This window comes from Halichoeres trimaculatus, unplaced genomic scaffold (assembly GCF_033239565.1).
Source record: "Halichoeres trimaculatus isolate MK-OKI-2021-1 unplaced genomic scaffold, fHalTri1.1 fHalTri1_scaffold_12, whole genome shotgun sequence".
Lineage (NCBI taxonomy): Eukaryota > Metazoa > Chordata > Actinopteri > Labriformes > Labridae > Halichoeres > Halichoeres trimaculatus.
In genome coordinates, this window is record NW_027437190.1 from 3,066,497 (window position 1) to 3,083,203 (window position 16,707).

General features: G+C 41.4%; 1 protein-coding gene across 4 annotated transcripts in view; it reads left to right on the forward strand.

Moving 5' to 3' along the window:
• Positions 1 to 16,707, forward strand: part of cdk14 (cyclin dependent kinase 14) — a 300,539-nt gene that overhangs the window by 156,850 nt on the left and 126,982 nt on the right. For all 4 annotated transcript variants that reach the window (XM_074682607.1, XM_074682608.1, XM_074682609.1 and 1 more), the window contains one exon: positions 6,315 to 6,408. In XM_074682607.1, coding sequence (XP_074538708.1) covers positions 6,315 to 6,408 — 94 coding nt within the window. The remainder of the gene's footprint in view (positions 1 to 6,314; positions 6,409 to 16,707) is intronic.

Consider the following 16,707-nt stretch of genomic DNA (forward strand, 5'->3'; position numbering starts at 1 on the left):
AGGGCTGCAGGATTTCCCTAAAAATGAAATGTCAACTTTTACTGGAATAATTCTGTTTAATCCTCTCCTGTGGGCCTCTATACATGTGTGTCAGTGTCTGTGTCTGCCTCTACCCCTCCTCTGCCTGGATGTTGTTTTGGTTGTATTGGAACATTTCTGGGTGGAGAGTAAGTCTGGTTACTACAGCCATTCACAGCATGCCCAGTGTGTAGGTGACTTTGGGTGTCGATGATAGCGAGGGGCTATCCTGAGCGGCTATGATACGTTAGTGGATGTAGCAAGAAAAAAAACACCAAAGTGAAAAAGAAAAAAACGCCAAACAAATAACGCTTTTTACTAAACAAGGGTGAAGCTTGGCTCAACTTTCACTTGCTTTCAGGAACTTGGAGAGCAGCAGGGGACAAAGAGCGGTGTGAGTTGGCATTCTGCTAACCAGGTATGCGTCAAATGCCTGTGATTAGCTTGTGCTAACATGTCAAGTCAGGTGCACGTGGTGAGTGTGTTCACATAGCTTCAGTTGGAGGCTATGGGTGTGAGCTGCTGCTGGCACTGAGCCAAGGAGGAGGAGCCTAAATTGAATTTGTTTTTACTAACAAGTAACGAAAATTCCTGCAGACACTACCATTTGAAATAGATATATAGTACCAATGCTGGATGTTCAGACTAACCCTGTGCAGACTCTCAAACCTTTACATACTCATACATTGTAGAAATCCCTGAATCCTTGTGAGGGGGGGACCTCAAACACCAAGGTCTGAAGAAAAGTAGATGGTAGAACTAAAAAAGGAAACTATTTCAGTTTAGTCAAAGATTGAACTTCTCCTTCCTCAGTTCAGTGTTCTGGTAAGATCCTTAAATTTATTTGTTCCTTCAGTGATGTTTCCTGTTCCCTCTCTCAGGCACGTGCAGTGTTCACTCAGATTATTACAAACACTGTGACAGAGCTGGCAGCATCATGAAGAAGATAAGAGAACACACCAGCTGTGTCTGCTGAAAACACTGTTCTGAAACAGACTGATTGAACTTTGATGTCTTTATTTATTTAAAGCTTACACACATCCTGAGCAGGTCAAATCTTCAGCTGTGCCGTAAAGACATGGTTGATTTGACTGAGAACCACCTGTTAACAGTGTTACCTCCAGCAGCAGAGGCTCAGCTTTCAGCCAGGTCTGCTGCCATCACAGGGTTCATCAGCTCTCTGAGCCAGCAGACCTGTAGTTACGGAGGCTAATTTACAATGTGATAAAGCTTTAAGAGTGCAGCTGGCCCAGTGACTGACTGATTTAAAGAGGTCTCACAGTCCCAGCTCCTCTCATACTGTCTAATTACAATAACAGCAGCAGCAGCAGCAACACTTTTAACAAGACTCTGCATGCTCAGTGTGAGCCTGAAACAGCACTGAACTAGGAAGAGAAATGAAAAAAAAAGACTTTAAAAGACTTTAAACTAATCTGTTATGTCCTGCAGCAACATGTTGACTTGAGAACACTCAGAAATTCAGTGAAAAAAATGTTTGTTTGTTTTTCTGTTAAAGACGCCAGGCCTCATTCAACAATAGCTCCTCGGAACAAATTCAGTTGTTAACCCACTGAACACGTTTTAAAGAAGATCTGAGGATAACCGTTTTCTTTTCATCATCTGAGTGACGACACGTCAGTGCAAAGTTGTTATATGTTATGTTTCCCTTCATTTAGCATCATAATATCCTTAAATAACATATAGATCCATGGTTTAAATTTAATCATTTATTTGTTTTTATTCTAGTCATTTCTGTCTCAGCTACAGAATGTCTCTGGACCTATCAGGAGCAGAGCTATGGGTAGACCTTGGTGATTGAGGTCCGCACCTCCACTTTTCATGAACTAGTGAGGAGGTCCTGAGTGATGACCTCATCATTTCAGCAAGTCTCATGGAGATCTCTTAAAGATCTCTCACTATTTTTAGAAGCTTAGTTTGTAACGACTCACTGTTGCCGTTTGAAATGCTTAAGGAGACACTTTCTAGACGTATTTAAAACTCTGCGGATCTGAAGAACAAAAAGTAGTCAGCCAAAGAAACACAGAAGTCACTTGTCTCCCTCTGAGTTATAATCCGAACCACGGAAATCTGGATCTTTCCCAGGAGACTCCAGCAATGAGGAAGATCAGAGTAACTCCCTCTGACAACTTTACTTTTAATCAGTTCTTATTGTTTTCTTTGCATATTACACAAGAATCCATTTTCAACTTTTACTTATAATCACAGTGTTCTATAAACACTGCAGACAAAGCCTGACACTGTTCACTCAGTTTTTGGTGTTTCTGAACCTTCCCCTGAGGCAAATACACCATATCTTCTCTAAATAGACTTTTTCCCATGTTAATGAAATTAACCACCTGAATTCCTGCTCATAGCACCTCCTAACCCTTTCTTTACAGTGGAAGATAGTTTTTTAACTCAACATTCAAATTTCTACCTTATGATGTGACCACCATGTGTCTTTTTCTTTCAGTTTTTTTTTTAGATCTTCTTTCCCAGAATGGAACAGAAACAAGTTTACAGACAGAATCAAGGATTTCTACAACATATCCAGTTCAGAGTTCAGTCCACAGCTTTATTGTCCCTGAAAGAGAAATTTGATTCATAGCAGAGGACACAAAAAAAAAACAAAAAAAAAACAGATAAACAGACATAGGACATAGGATACAGAAATGTAAAGCAAGACAAAAATTCTCTGTCAGATCTGATTTTATGAGAGAAAAGTTCAGACAGTTTTCTTTTCATATTTCAGACCGAACTCCTCATTTCACTGTATCTGCTGTGCGTACCTTTCTCGTCACTGAAGGGTGTTTCTGATACTTTTTTGAACAATTGATATCAGCCATTGAATCTGTTGGGATTCCTTATCAGTTCAGTCATTTTCCTGACGTCTCCCCGAGGCAGCACAGTTTTTTTGTTAAGTTCACGTTTTCTCCCCATTTATTATTATCAGTCCCATGGTTGATTGGCCGCTACAAAATGCCTTTAGGCATGAGTGGTTGTTGTCTCTACATGTTAGCCCTGCATTAGGTTGGAGACCTGTACAGGATTTACCCTGACGAGAGCCCAATGACAGCAGGATAGGCCCCATCCCCCTGCAACCCCAAAAGAGGAAAGTACTAAAAGCCCCATTTCCAGCAAGCCATCCAGTATGGATCAGGACAGTTTGGTACAGGTCGGATCAGTGTAGTCTGATCCTGTTTGTGTTTCCACAGCCACTTGTGCCCTTCTTGGTGGGCAGCGTGTAATAGTCACGTCAGCAATGTAATACCGTGATGGCATAGCAGCACAACACAGTGTACCCTGCTGATGAAGAAGAGTAACACAACATATTAGCGTTGCAACAGCAGTTTCACTCTGATTGGTGAGGCCATTTTCCAAAGACAAAGAAAGTTCTCCTCAGGAAGTTGACTGGAGTAAACATGGCAGGGTTCAGTGTTGTTCATCACACTGTCTATATATCAGCTGTTTTTTTTATCAATTTTTATGAATTGTCTTTATTGTTTGTGTGTATTTGAGTGTTGTCACTGCGTGACACCCAGTGCTTAATTTGTCCCCAAGGAAGTGCCGGGTCCCCCTTCATGTGGGCGTGAAATTGTGTGACGAAAAAAAACATTTTTTTCTCGGGTTTTAACGTGTTTTTATTTTTTTTATTGTTTTTATACACCTACCTAGTATAACATTTGCAGCAACATTTGACACCATGTGGCCCATCAGAACACTTGGAATTCATGTGGAATGAGCAATTTATATAACTGACATATTGCAAACAAACATATTTTATTGCAAACAGAATTTTTTTGTGTGTCACTGTCACGTAAGCGCCACATCAGTAAAAATAAATACAGTAAATTTAACAAAAGCCTAAGAATATAAAATCAAGAAAAATCAGATAAAAAGGTCTCTATTTGGAAAGATGAAATTGAAAACATATATGACCAAACATCACTAGAATAATGAGATGTGCACACTGCACAGTAATAATGTATCCAACCAAACATGACAGGCAGCAGACACAGTTTGATTAAATTTCCTGTCTTTTTGCCATGTTGTTGTGCGCTTTGTCCATGAATAACTTCATGCTTGTTGACCGATTGTCTTCTCTTGTAAACTGTGGTCACCACAAAGGCTCCCAGCTCCCCTCCTCCGGTCTCTCTCACTGGCTGTTCTGTCCTTGCTCCATGTGTTTTCCCTTCAAATGGAGGGAAAATTGAATTAGGATTGAATGTTTTATTTTAAAAAGAAAGCCTAAGCAGAATGTCACTCTATCATTGTGACGCATTGTCAATCACGCTGCAACTGTATACACACACACACGCGCACATACACAGACGCACACGGCACCAAACAGCGCAGCTCGCTCGGTGACTGTCCAAGGTGCTGATTGCCAAATGCCGGTATACAAATGAAGCAATGATGTGCTCATCATGCTCACACAATGATGGGACTTTACACCACGTTTTCACTCGCTATTGTAGCTTTGACATTTTAGTGGGCTAAGAGTAACAGCGTTGTCAGTCACCTGGCTGTTTAGTGTCGTTTGCGCGCGGAGCCGGTGTGGAAACAAAACCATCCCAATGTGCATAACGTTGTGACACATGACAGCATGAATCACTCCCCCCATTTTACCTAATTTCTGAGTAACATGCATAAGAAATAAGCTAACAGGTGTCACTTCAGAGAGAATCAAAGCACAGAGAAAACATAGATAAAAACACAGTTTATTTATTGACAGGGAAGGTCTCGGATCAGAAGATCAAAGAGGTCCCAGATCGTGCTCCGGCTAGCTCCAGCACAAAGTAAGCACTGGTGACACCCACTGAAAGAAATTCCAATCGACAGTGTGGACATGGCAATAAAGCATTGAATCTTGATTCTTCTTTATTACCGCTTTCACACAGGAAGTGACCATTCTTTCCACCAATGAATGTACTACAGTGTTTCTAGCTCCACCTTCTGGAGTCAGATCGGTGTGTCTGGGACCCCAACAGGAGGGTACCAAATAGTGGGACAGTAGGGGTCGATAATTTGGTTTCAGTCAAAGGAAACGCCATGAAATGCGTGCTGCACTGAGACGAACTGAACTGAACTGCTTGGTGGAAAACTAGACTAAAGATGATGGATAGATGATTTCTCTCTTCTGTTCTCAACATGTGATTTCTCTTTCACATCTCTTGCCCTTATATGGGCATGTCAGGGGGCAGTACACTGTGATAATTAATGGAGCACCACTGGTAAACTTACAAGGACATGACGTTGAGTTCAAGAGCAGTTCTGCTGTTTGAGAGCAGTTCATGACTCCTCCTTGAGACCTTCTACAGAATATTGTTTAGATAAACCTGGGTGAATGAAGCCCACTGTAAGAAGTTTGTAACTGATCATAAAACTAATCCCACTCTTATAATGATGTCTCTTCATGACTAACACTGTAAAATGAGATTGTAGTCAGTGTTCATCGCTCCCTCTGCAGAGTCTGTGTTCAGAGCTCTGTAGGTTCAGTTTGTCAGTGAGAAGTTATCAAGCAGGAGCTTTTCTTCTTCTTCAGATCATGTGATTTTTATAAAGGGTTGTAGTGGAGCAGGAGCATCAGAAGATGTCTGTTTCCTGATAAAGTATTGTGTCAGAGATTCTGCCTCTGCCATGGACAAACGTCTTCATCCTGTGTCAGATACAAACACTTATTCCCTCCCTGCAGTCTGAGGACAGATATAGTTCTCTCTTTCCAAGCTCGCCATCATCCACACACTCTCCAGCTAACAGAGGTGTTGCGCACACTGTGACAGAAGGATGTGTGTGCTGAGGTTACAGCTGGGTCACGGGGATGGATGATTCAGGATTTCATTCACAGCAGGATTCAGGAATGAAGAAAACCTGAGTGAGACTTTTCTGTCCCCATCTCCCTGCGGAGACGCTGCTGTAGCTCGGAGCAGCGAGGCGGAAAGTGAATCTGTCAGGAAACAAGAGGCCTTTGACAAATGAGCGCTGGCAGCACACACACAGGCGCAAACACACATGCACACACACACATGCACACACCTAATGTTCCTGGACTTAATGTCCCGCTAAGTTCCTTATGTTTACTTTATCCTACATTAACAGTCTCTGGGAAGAAGATCAAAACACAATCTCCTTCCTCACTTTGAGGGTCTTTTAATGATGGTGATGTTATTGTGGTCTCTGCGAGTTACATCTTGACAAATTAAAGAATCCCCCAGGTGGACAACAGAAACATTTGTTTGAATTGATTTATTTTACAGACAGCAGTGAACCTCATCATGCCCTCTTCTCTCTTCCAGGGGAGTGGGCTGTATTTTTATCGAGATGATCCAAGGAGTGGCTGCGTTTCCTGGGATGAAAGACATCCAGGATCAGCTGGAGAGGATATTCCTGGTGAGTCACTGATGCTGTAATGCTGCTGCATATGCATGAGTCTGAGTGCGTCTTCTCCCAGAGTTAAATCATTGTAATCTTCAGATCAGAGGAGAAACATAGATAAGGTGAATTATCTGAGCTATCTGAATGGACCTGAACAAGGACCTCCTCTGACCTTTTTCCCCTCTGTTCCTGTGCTGGTGACTGGGCAGATGTGAATCTGATGCAGATCTGAAGTTCTGTGCTCTGTGAATACACTGAAATGGGATTTGAAGCATTTCCTTTATTTTAGCAGATTATCACCAGGGGGAACATTTTCAGGCCTTAACTCCTCTCAGTGATGATATGATACAGATAATGCATGTGGTTGTCCCTGACCACAAACTGTATAAGAAATGACTGTAGTTTCCATGAACAGTTTGAGATCCATCAGCAATTGCGGTCACAGTTTTGTGGTCACAGTGTTCGGTTCAATGTACATTGTTGTTGTTGTTGTTGACACTCCAGATCACCATACACCCTAATAAATCCACCAACAACAGTTTTGTAATCAATCATGTAAAACCTGAAAGAATGAGGCTGATTCCCATTTCAAACATCATGAAAGCTGGGGACACATTGCTAGTTTCAACATGCCAACTCCTGAGTGAGGAAAGTCTCTACTGACTGTCCCAGAAGTTACAAAATGTTGCCAAATGACGCCATCTCCTTATTTATATAATGAGCCATTTGCTTGTCATAGATTTGGATGCTGTAGGAGAGAGGAATGACCTGGGAGCATACTTGCCAACCTTGAGACCTCAGAATTAGGGAGATTTTCAAGGCGGGGGTCATATACAAAAAAACAAGACAAAACAATGAAATACTTGAATTTCACAGAGTTCATTTATTGGACAAAGAAAATAACAGTCCACAGTAAAAAAGTAAAGTCACCTAGCAAATTTAATATCTGTCCACAGTACCCATGCAAAAGATGGTAAATAAAAAAAATATTTTTTTTTTTTTTTTCCACTCATTCTGGAATTTACACAAGTTCTTTCTCTTCTTACTCATTTCTTCTTCTGCTTCTTCTTCTTCTTCTTCTGTTCTGTTTGCTGTGCTTGACTTCGAGGCGAGGTGTAACCGTTATTAATGTCCGGCTGGAAACAGCGCCCAGTCAGAAGAGAAGGATGGTGTAGCAAAATTGTTGTCCGGGTGGAAATCGAGAGAAATACGTGAGAATTGTGGGCCTGGGAGATTTTTGGGAGGGGCACTGAAATTCGGGACTCTCCCGGGAAAATCGGGAGGGTTGGCAACCTTGCCTGGGAGAGACAGATAGCAGGTGAAAAAAACACCGTAAATATATTTAAAATTATACATTTCTTCTGTTTCTTTTTTTTTTTTTTTTTTTTTTTATGTCAGATTATCAGCCCTCAGCCTTCATCTGGGCTTGAGACTGACCAAAATAACCCAAAAGAGACACATACTTTCCCTTTTTATTTAAATGCAGTTGTTCAGGCAGGAGGAGAGTGCTGTGGGTGAGGAGGACCTGTCTGTCTGTGTTTGGGACAGGGTAAGGGCTCACGGCAGCATCTGCTGCTCATTGAGGGGAGTCAGCTCAAAACATTCTTTCACGTCAGTCTTCAAACTCCAGAAAAGTCACTAGATTTGTCGATAGTCGCTTTATTGGAAAAAAAAAAAAGTTGCCATAGGAGTTTGAAAAGTTAACATGACACTCAGTCGCAGTTCGATCCATCACTTTTTTACCGCCGTCACCAGAGCTCAAACTAAATCTAAAGTGCTCCCAGACAGCAGAACTACTCAACGCCACAGATACATCCTCTAACTCTGTCTTCACCGCTCCTGATGTACACACACACACACACACACACACACACACACACACACACACACACACACACACACACACACACACACACACACACACACACACACATACACACACACACACACACACCTCACTCCACAACCTCCTGCTGTTCTTCTTTGCATGCATATATCAGAACTACACACTCTCAAAATCATTAAACAAAGAAAAAAGAAAAAACATGAACAGAACGACACACACATCCCAAACCAAGTCTGGTAAACTGAACAGTTCAAACTTTTTCAGGAACTGTTCTTTCCTTAGTGGGTGGCCAGATACTGATAGCCAAGTCAGCTACGTAAAAGCGTGATAGCATAGCAGCTCCACACAGCTGATAAATCCAATGAAGACCATCACCTTCTTTAATTTATTTCTTTAGTATTTTTTTTTCTCTCTCTCTTTGGTTACCTTCCCTCTACTCTCCTTTTTTGGCCTCATCCCCACAGTCTGATCATACTATAACTGGTATTAACCCTTAAACACCATAATTAAATCAATACATATGACCTGGACTTGCATTGCTGCAGCCCCATTCCATCTCCACCCACCTCTCCCTTTTTTTTTTTTTTAATTCCTCTCTCTCTCCTTTCAAGAAAATGTTTTACTGCTCATTTATCCAAGAGACCTGGCACTTTAAATATCAACTTCAGCACTTTAATTGATAACTCTAGCACTTTATATTCAACTCCAGCACTTAACTGCCTAAATCTAGCACTTCAACATCTGCTACTGACCACCTGTGTACAATAAAAACTATGATTGTAATGTATTGTAAAATGTTTTATTATGGTAATGTTTCTCTGTTCTTTCTTTTCCTCAAAAAGAAACAAAACAAGAAGAACAGAACCTTTTAAATGTAATACTTTTTTTGTTTTTTTAACCTGTTTGTTTTTATATTTTAGCTGGGGGAACTACCAATGGAAATTAGCTTGGTAGCTAGATTTGGGTACAATTACATTTTATTTTTTTAAAGTGTGTATGAATGTTCATTGTCCCTCCTTATCAAATAAACTAAATAGAAATTGAAATTGAAGAAACATGTGACATAGAGCAAGAAGGACTCACTTGAGGAGCTGGGTTGTAATATGTGACTGAAGACGTTTCTTCAGCTGTCTTTGCAGGAGCATTCATTCTTCTCTCAGCCTAAAAACATTTGTTGAGGTTTGTCTTTATCGCTGTCGAGCTGAGTCACAATCCCACAGAAAGAATAATCCTCAAAGTGGTTTCAGATCATTGCCCTGAATTTCCTGTTTGCAGAATTCACCTGCAGGGCTGTGTGACAGGCTCAGTAATATCACTTAGGTCTCAATTAAAAGCCACAGCACAGCGTCACCATCTCTGCTGCTGACCAGGTGCACCTCTCTGCAACCAGCAGGACATCAGCAATCATCCATCCACTCCAAATGCTTCCAGGAACGCTGCAGCCAACCCAGCAGAGTGCTGTACAATAAGATCAAGCACTGAGTTTTCATCTTAAATATGTTAGGACTGCATGTTGTAATTGGTTCAGCACAGAGCAATCTCCTTAAAAACAGGACTGGAAGCTCTGTCTGACACTTGACAGCTGAACAAAGCCCAGCAGCTCAGTCATTTCATAAATGTAGGTATCTCTGCATCGGATGTAGAGCTGCATCAATATTTTAAAGTGAGGTCTCATGAATCCTTTAATCACCTGATCTGCCATCCCCCTCCATAATTCCATCTCCAATCTCTTAATTGAAGCAGAGTGTAGCAGGGCAGACATAATGGATTTATATTCATAGGCTGGAAGGCCCTGAATAATTAATGCAGAAAATTGCGAGCATGGGAGTCAGAGAGGGTTTGGCCAGGGAAGAGTCAAGTCTGGAGACAAAGCACCATCCTCTGGGCTGAAGGCTAAAGATACCCATCAGAGAGCGGATGAGTCTGGGATGAAGGGATGAGGCTAGGTGCAGGAGGCCCTGCAGGCATGGGGTCTCTCACAAAGCGTGATAGCTAGCCGGGGCAGAGGGAGATGAAGAAAAACGCTTCTTATCGATTGTCTTTCATGCCAGAAGGAGAAAGTGGGGCTTCCTGTGATCCCGGCTCCCCTCTCAGACACAAAGACGCATCATGATAGGACGTAGGGGCCCAACCGTGAGATGGCCACCGGCCAGACTCTGGATGAGGCTCAGCTGCACACGGCTTCCCGGACAGGAGCTTTCCAGTTAGGGTGGAAATCTTCTCTTTTGTCTCTGTTTCTGCTGCTGTTGTTTAGGTTTACAGATTTTCTGTGAATTCTTGAACACATCAGTGGGGTTAAAGAAGGAGCCTGAATACCTGGAAGACACCACCCAAGAAGAAGTGAGACCGGACATCCATTTAGAGGCAGCCTGTAATAAGTCATAGTGACAGGTCTGAGGAGGAAGATTTGTCAAACCTTCTCCTACGGGGACAACAGCAACACATGGATGGTGCAAAATATCTGCTCTGCAAAACACTGTCTCACAGTCCAACTGGTCCTAATAAATTCAGTGCTACTTCCAGCAAAAACTAGATCTTTGAGAATCCCTCTTACATGGATTGATAATAATACTGAGTGTACTGATTGTTAATCAGAATCAGAAATAGTTTATTCATCACAGAGGGTGAACTCATTTATTGCAGTTTCCCTTATGAAAAAAACAGAGGAGGAGTACTAGAGTACAAATGAAATGTCAAATGAAGTCTCAGGTGAGCTATGGCAGTGCTGAGAAAGTTATGGTGATGTTGTTGGGAATATCCTGATGCAGCCACATGTCTATAAACTCAGACTCCTGGCTCATCCTGTTAGCTCCTCCACCCTATTCAGCAGAGATCTCATGTTGTCCACAAGCCTCTGTTGTCTTTGTTGTCTCTCTTCTCCTTAAGTTTTTTAGGGTCCTCGGCCTGAGCAGAGGGCACCTTCTAGCAAGCTAGAAGGTGCCCTCCGCCGAAGGCGGAGGGCACTATTGTATTTCGTCCGTTTCTTTTTAGGGTCCTCGGCCAACGGAAGAGGGCACTTTCTAGCAAGCTAGAAAGTGCCCTCGGCCGAAGGCCGAGGGCACTATTGTTCCTGCTGCGTTTCTTTTTTCTTATTATTATTATTCCACACGCGCTTTGAAGGCTTATTAGGTCCACTTAACATATTCAAAAACTCACCAAAATTGGCACACACATTGTGACTGCCAAAAAATTTTATAAAATACAAAAAATAAAACCCGACATCCCATAATAATCTCTCTAGAGCCAAATAACCTCTAAAGACCACTCAAAAACACACAAAAATGGCTCTAGCTCGGGCCAGGAGTGTGGTAGAGAGATGAAACCAACACCAAAATGTTCGTCTCATTGAGACGCACAAAAAATAAAGGAGGTATTTTTGCGTAGCTCCAACAGGAAGCCAGCAATTTGCCCGCCAAAATAAGAGTTTTCTGAAATTGAAGCCTCTCTACAAACATTAACTTGTCAATAACCAAAAATGGTACCGGCATGAAAATTGCATCATATGACAGACCAGACCTTGTTCTACAAAAGTTGTGGGGGAATTCGTTGTTTCGGGCCCGGTTTTCGAATGGCGAGCCCTCAAAGTCGCCGACCACGCAATGTTAACAGATGGGAGATGAGCTTCAGTGAAGCAGTTGGGCCTCTAGACAAAAAAGTAAAAGTCGCACAGCTTTAAAAATGACATGGTTGGATTCCTCACAAAACGCTCTTCAAGAAAATCATATTTTTACACAGATTAGGTCAACATTCTGGCCTACAGGATGAGAAGTTTGTCCTTTGGGGAATTTGATCCTCCTGCACTTCTGTGATGATGTCACACACTGATTAGGGGTTCCACACAGCTGGTCACATGACTCAGCAGAGGCAACATTGACTCTCTCCTCCATTAAAGTGCTTATTAGACCCCCTGAACATGCTCAAAAACTCACCAAAATCAGTACACACATTTCAAGCATCAAACTCTTCAATATAATACCAAACATCCCATAATATTCCCTCTGTCCACATTCTGACACATTAAAACAGCCATAGCAGCCAGTAGGAATGTCCTAGAGAAATCAAACCAACATCAAAATGTTCATCTTATTGAGACGAACAAATTACTTGCTGACACCCTGACCTTTCCCAGACAGGAAGTTGGCTATTTCTCTTCAGCATAGCAGAGGATACGTTGCCATGGTATCAACTGACTCCCTGACATCCCATAATATTCTCTCAGAGCCATTAGGCTCACTTCCACCTATGCACAGCAAAATAGCCCTAACTGGGGCTAGGAATGTCCTAGAGAGATGAAACCACCACCAAAATGTTCGTCTTATTCTGTTGGACACAGTGGGGCCAATACCATGATAGCAGGGCAAAACCGGCATGAGCCCCGAGGACCCGTCTAACGCTGCTTGCAGCTTTAATTTTTTCTTATTATTCCCTCCTCCAGTGAATCGCTTATTAGAACCCCTAAACATATTCAAAAACTCACCAAAATTGGCACACACATTATGGATGCCGAAAATTTTCGTTTAATACCAAACATGACTCCCGCCATCCCATAATAATCTCTCTACAGCCAAAAAACCTTTAAAACACACAAAAATGCCTCTAGCTCGGGCCAGGAATGTCGTAGACACATGAAACCAACATCAAAATGTTCGTCTCATTGAGACGCGCAAAAAATATAGGAGGTATTTTCGCGTAGCTCCAACAGGAAGCCGGCAATTTGCCCGCCAAAATAAGAGTTTTCTGAAATTTAAGCCTCTCTACAAACATTAACTTGTCAATAACCAAAAATGGTACCGGTATGAAAATTGGCTCACATAACAGACCAGACCCTGCTTTACAAAAGTTGTGAAGGAAGTTGTTGTTTCGGGCCCGGTTTTCGAATGGCGAGCCCTCAAAGTCGCCGACCGCTTTCAGCCGAATTTGGGCCTTCTCCATGTTAGCAGATGAGGCGGCCGGATTTCAGGTCAAAACACACATTCTACTAGTGCCGCATTTGGGCCTCTAGACAAAAAACTAAAAGTCATAGAGCTTTAAAAATTACATGCTTGGATTCCTGACAAAATCCCCTACAACAACATAATATTTTTACACAGATTGAGCCAACATTGTGGCCTACAGGACAAGTAGTTAGGCCATTTCTCTAAAGTGAAAAATCCATTTCTAGCACTTTTCCAGCGGTTTTGTGACGCATTTGTGCTTCTAGAGAAAAAAGTATAACTCGTACAGCTTTCAAAATGCCAAAAATGGATTCCTGACAAAACCTACTATCAAATATGATATTTTTGACACAGATTGGGGTAAAATTGTGGACTCTGTGAGGATTTCTTTACATTAGATGCCTGATAAAAACTCACTCCAGCTCTAGTCACACTCGTGTCACGCTAATTAGAATTCCAAGCATGCAGCAGGTGATGTCATTCAGCATAGCAGAGGATACGTTGCCATGGTATCAACTGACTCCCTGACATCCCATAATATTCTCTCAGAGCCAGTAGGCTCACTTCCACCCTATGCACACCAAAACAGCCCTAACTGGGGCTAGGAATGTCGTAGACAGATGAAACCAACGCCAAAATGTTAATGTAAAAAATATACGCGACACCCTGGCCTTTTCCAGACAGGAAGTTGTCTATTTCTCTTTGAAAATAACATAACAACACATTACTTAAATATAATTTTTTATCCAAAGATTTCTCATAAATTGTCAGTCTGCACTCTACTTGATTTCTGTCTCACACTAATTAGGAGTTCCCTGCAGCTAGTCTTCACATGACACAGTAGAGGGAATGAGACATTGTATTAACTGTCATTGCACTAAGAGGCCAGAGTGGGATGAAACTGACTGTTGAGTGGAAACCAGTATGACAGACAGGCAAGAGCAACAAAACTCATCCAACATTGCTCCCATCTTTTTTTTTGACACACTTTCTCAAATTGTGCCATCTATCTGCACCTCTTTTGATAAAGTTGTGTGATCATATCACAAACTCTTTTGGAGTTCAGTACAGCTGTTCCTGTGACTAAGAGGATATCATACATCAGCTCAACTTTCTTCCTGCAAATACGCTTACAAAGGGATGAAACCTTGACAGTGGAAGTGAAACGGGCATAAGGGAAGGGCATCAAAGGAGCAGCCATGGTGCAAGGACCGGAACAATGCTTTTTACAGCTTTTTATCATTTCCTCTGCTCTTTAACCCCCTCAACATGCTCAATCACTCATCAAAATTGCCACAAACCTCATATTTGGCAAACAATTCTATATGATACCAAACTTGAGCCCCAACATACCATAATTTGCTCTCTAGTGACACCAAGGCACACTAATATGCCTGTAATGGGCAGTAGGAATGTCATACAGACATAGAATCATCATCACAATGTTCTATACACAAATTGTATGCTTAAATGTGGGATTTCGGCCTCTACACAAAAAAGTTTAACTTCCACAGCTTGCAGGTGACATGGGTGGATGCTGGACAAAATTTTCTACAAAAGTACAAACCTTTTACAGACATTTGGTCAAAATTTCTGCACCTTTGCGGAAACATTTCTACATTTAAACACTGGTAAACAGTTGGCCCAGGCTTATTAGCTATCAGCAGCACCTGCAGCCACGTTTCCACAAAACAAAACAAAAAAATCAACAACAGACTCTGCTTTTTAAATTAACTATGTTGCTCACTTGTATGCTGTTCACTTTAAAATACTATCCAGCCATCACACTTCCTCACTAATGAAAGAAAACAAGGTTATCTGGTTCAGGAAAAGTCCAGTGTTCTCCTATGTTTTTTTCATAGTTAACTACTGTTCTTTTCTCGTTTAGGCCTCCATCAGCTGCAGTCAAATTTTCAGCGCTGTGAGCCTGCCCAGCCACTACTTTCTGTTTTTCTCGTGAATATTCAATTAGCCATGTGCTTCTTGGGTACAAGCAGGGCAATTGCTACCTGCTACCTACTGGTGTTATGGCAGCCTAAAACTTCACACACTCTCCCACATATCCCTGGCATAGTTAATTTAAAGTGATAAAACACAAATACTTTGGTTTATATTCGTTCTTCAGACCGCTCCAATTTCAACGTACGTTAGTTAAGGAGCTTTTTTCCACCGCAGTAATTGCGGCTTGTCAACTTCTGGGGTTCCTCAGGATTGGTCTGTAGTTGGTAGAGTAGGGAATGACTATGTGATTTCAGTCACAAACACGCATTATAAAGTCTGAGGCTCCTGGCAGATCTAGACTTACCTAAGGCCTCCTCCCTGTAGGACGAGGCCACCCATGATTACGATGATTTACTCAAATCACATTCATGAAGAATTTGGATCTGCAAATTTATGTCCTCATCCCTAAAGGAGAATATTGGGAAAAAAAATAAAAATAAAAATCTTTAACTGTCATGTCTCTTGAACACGAAGAGATACTATAATTATGTCCTTTGGGCATTTGTATGTCCATGCCCTCCCAAACAGGGATCATCCTTTAGGAGTAAAGAAAACTCTGAAGACTTCCTTGTAATATAGCTAAAACATCAGCACATAAACAACTTGTACAACTTAGGAAGTTCGAAACTTTAGGGGTAAAAATTTACATTTTCAAACTAGCAAACTAAAAGGCTTGTCTCTTTTTAGTATGATCAAACTGAGCCCCCCTAAATTTCCAAAATATGCTCTCCATTGTCACCCACCAATACCACTAAAACACAACCAGATGATGAAAAAATTCAGTGAAACTAAAATGTCATTTAAAACAGGCAAGCCAAAACAGGGCTGTTGCCCTGAGTGCACTGTGATAAATCTTAATCACAAACAACTAGAACAAACATGTAGATTGGATGTTTTAAAGTCCACGTACAGCTGGATCAACTCACAGCTGCAGCTTCAAACATCAATTTAATTATAAGAAGATCACAGGGTCGCCACTGAATTTTGATCTAGCATGTAAATGCACACAGTTTGTTTTAAGATACTTTTCATAAACGAAAACACTTAACAGAGGAACTCACAGCACCCATTGAAATGACGTTTTTTTTGTCTCTGGTTGCATTCATTTTTTTTTTCTACAAGGCTGCAAGTACAGCTGTGAAACAAGCATGTTGGGTGTGATTGGGTTGAATTAATGGGCAATTCTCATTTCAAAAGAAGCATTCAGGTGCTTCACTACAGATACTTTTTTCTCATCACATCAGTCACGCTTTCACCACTTTATAGCTCATGCCTACAACTTTCTATTGAAAAACTCACCACCTATAAAACAATTGAAATCTTACTTATCATTATAAAAAATACACTTAACAAGGAACATCATTTCCTCTATAACCAAGTCATCGAGAACTTTAAAATTTTCAACGAGACTACGTTAACAGAATTGTTTTTAATGAACTCACATCTGGGTGACTGGTGTGGGACCAAGACAGTCAAATCTCAGCTTTTCTCATCATCACTCAGCTGACACTTTAAAGTTTGACCCACCTACAT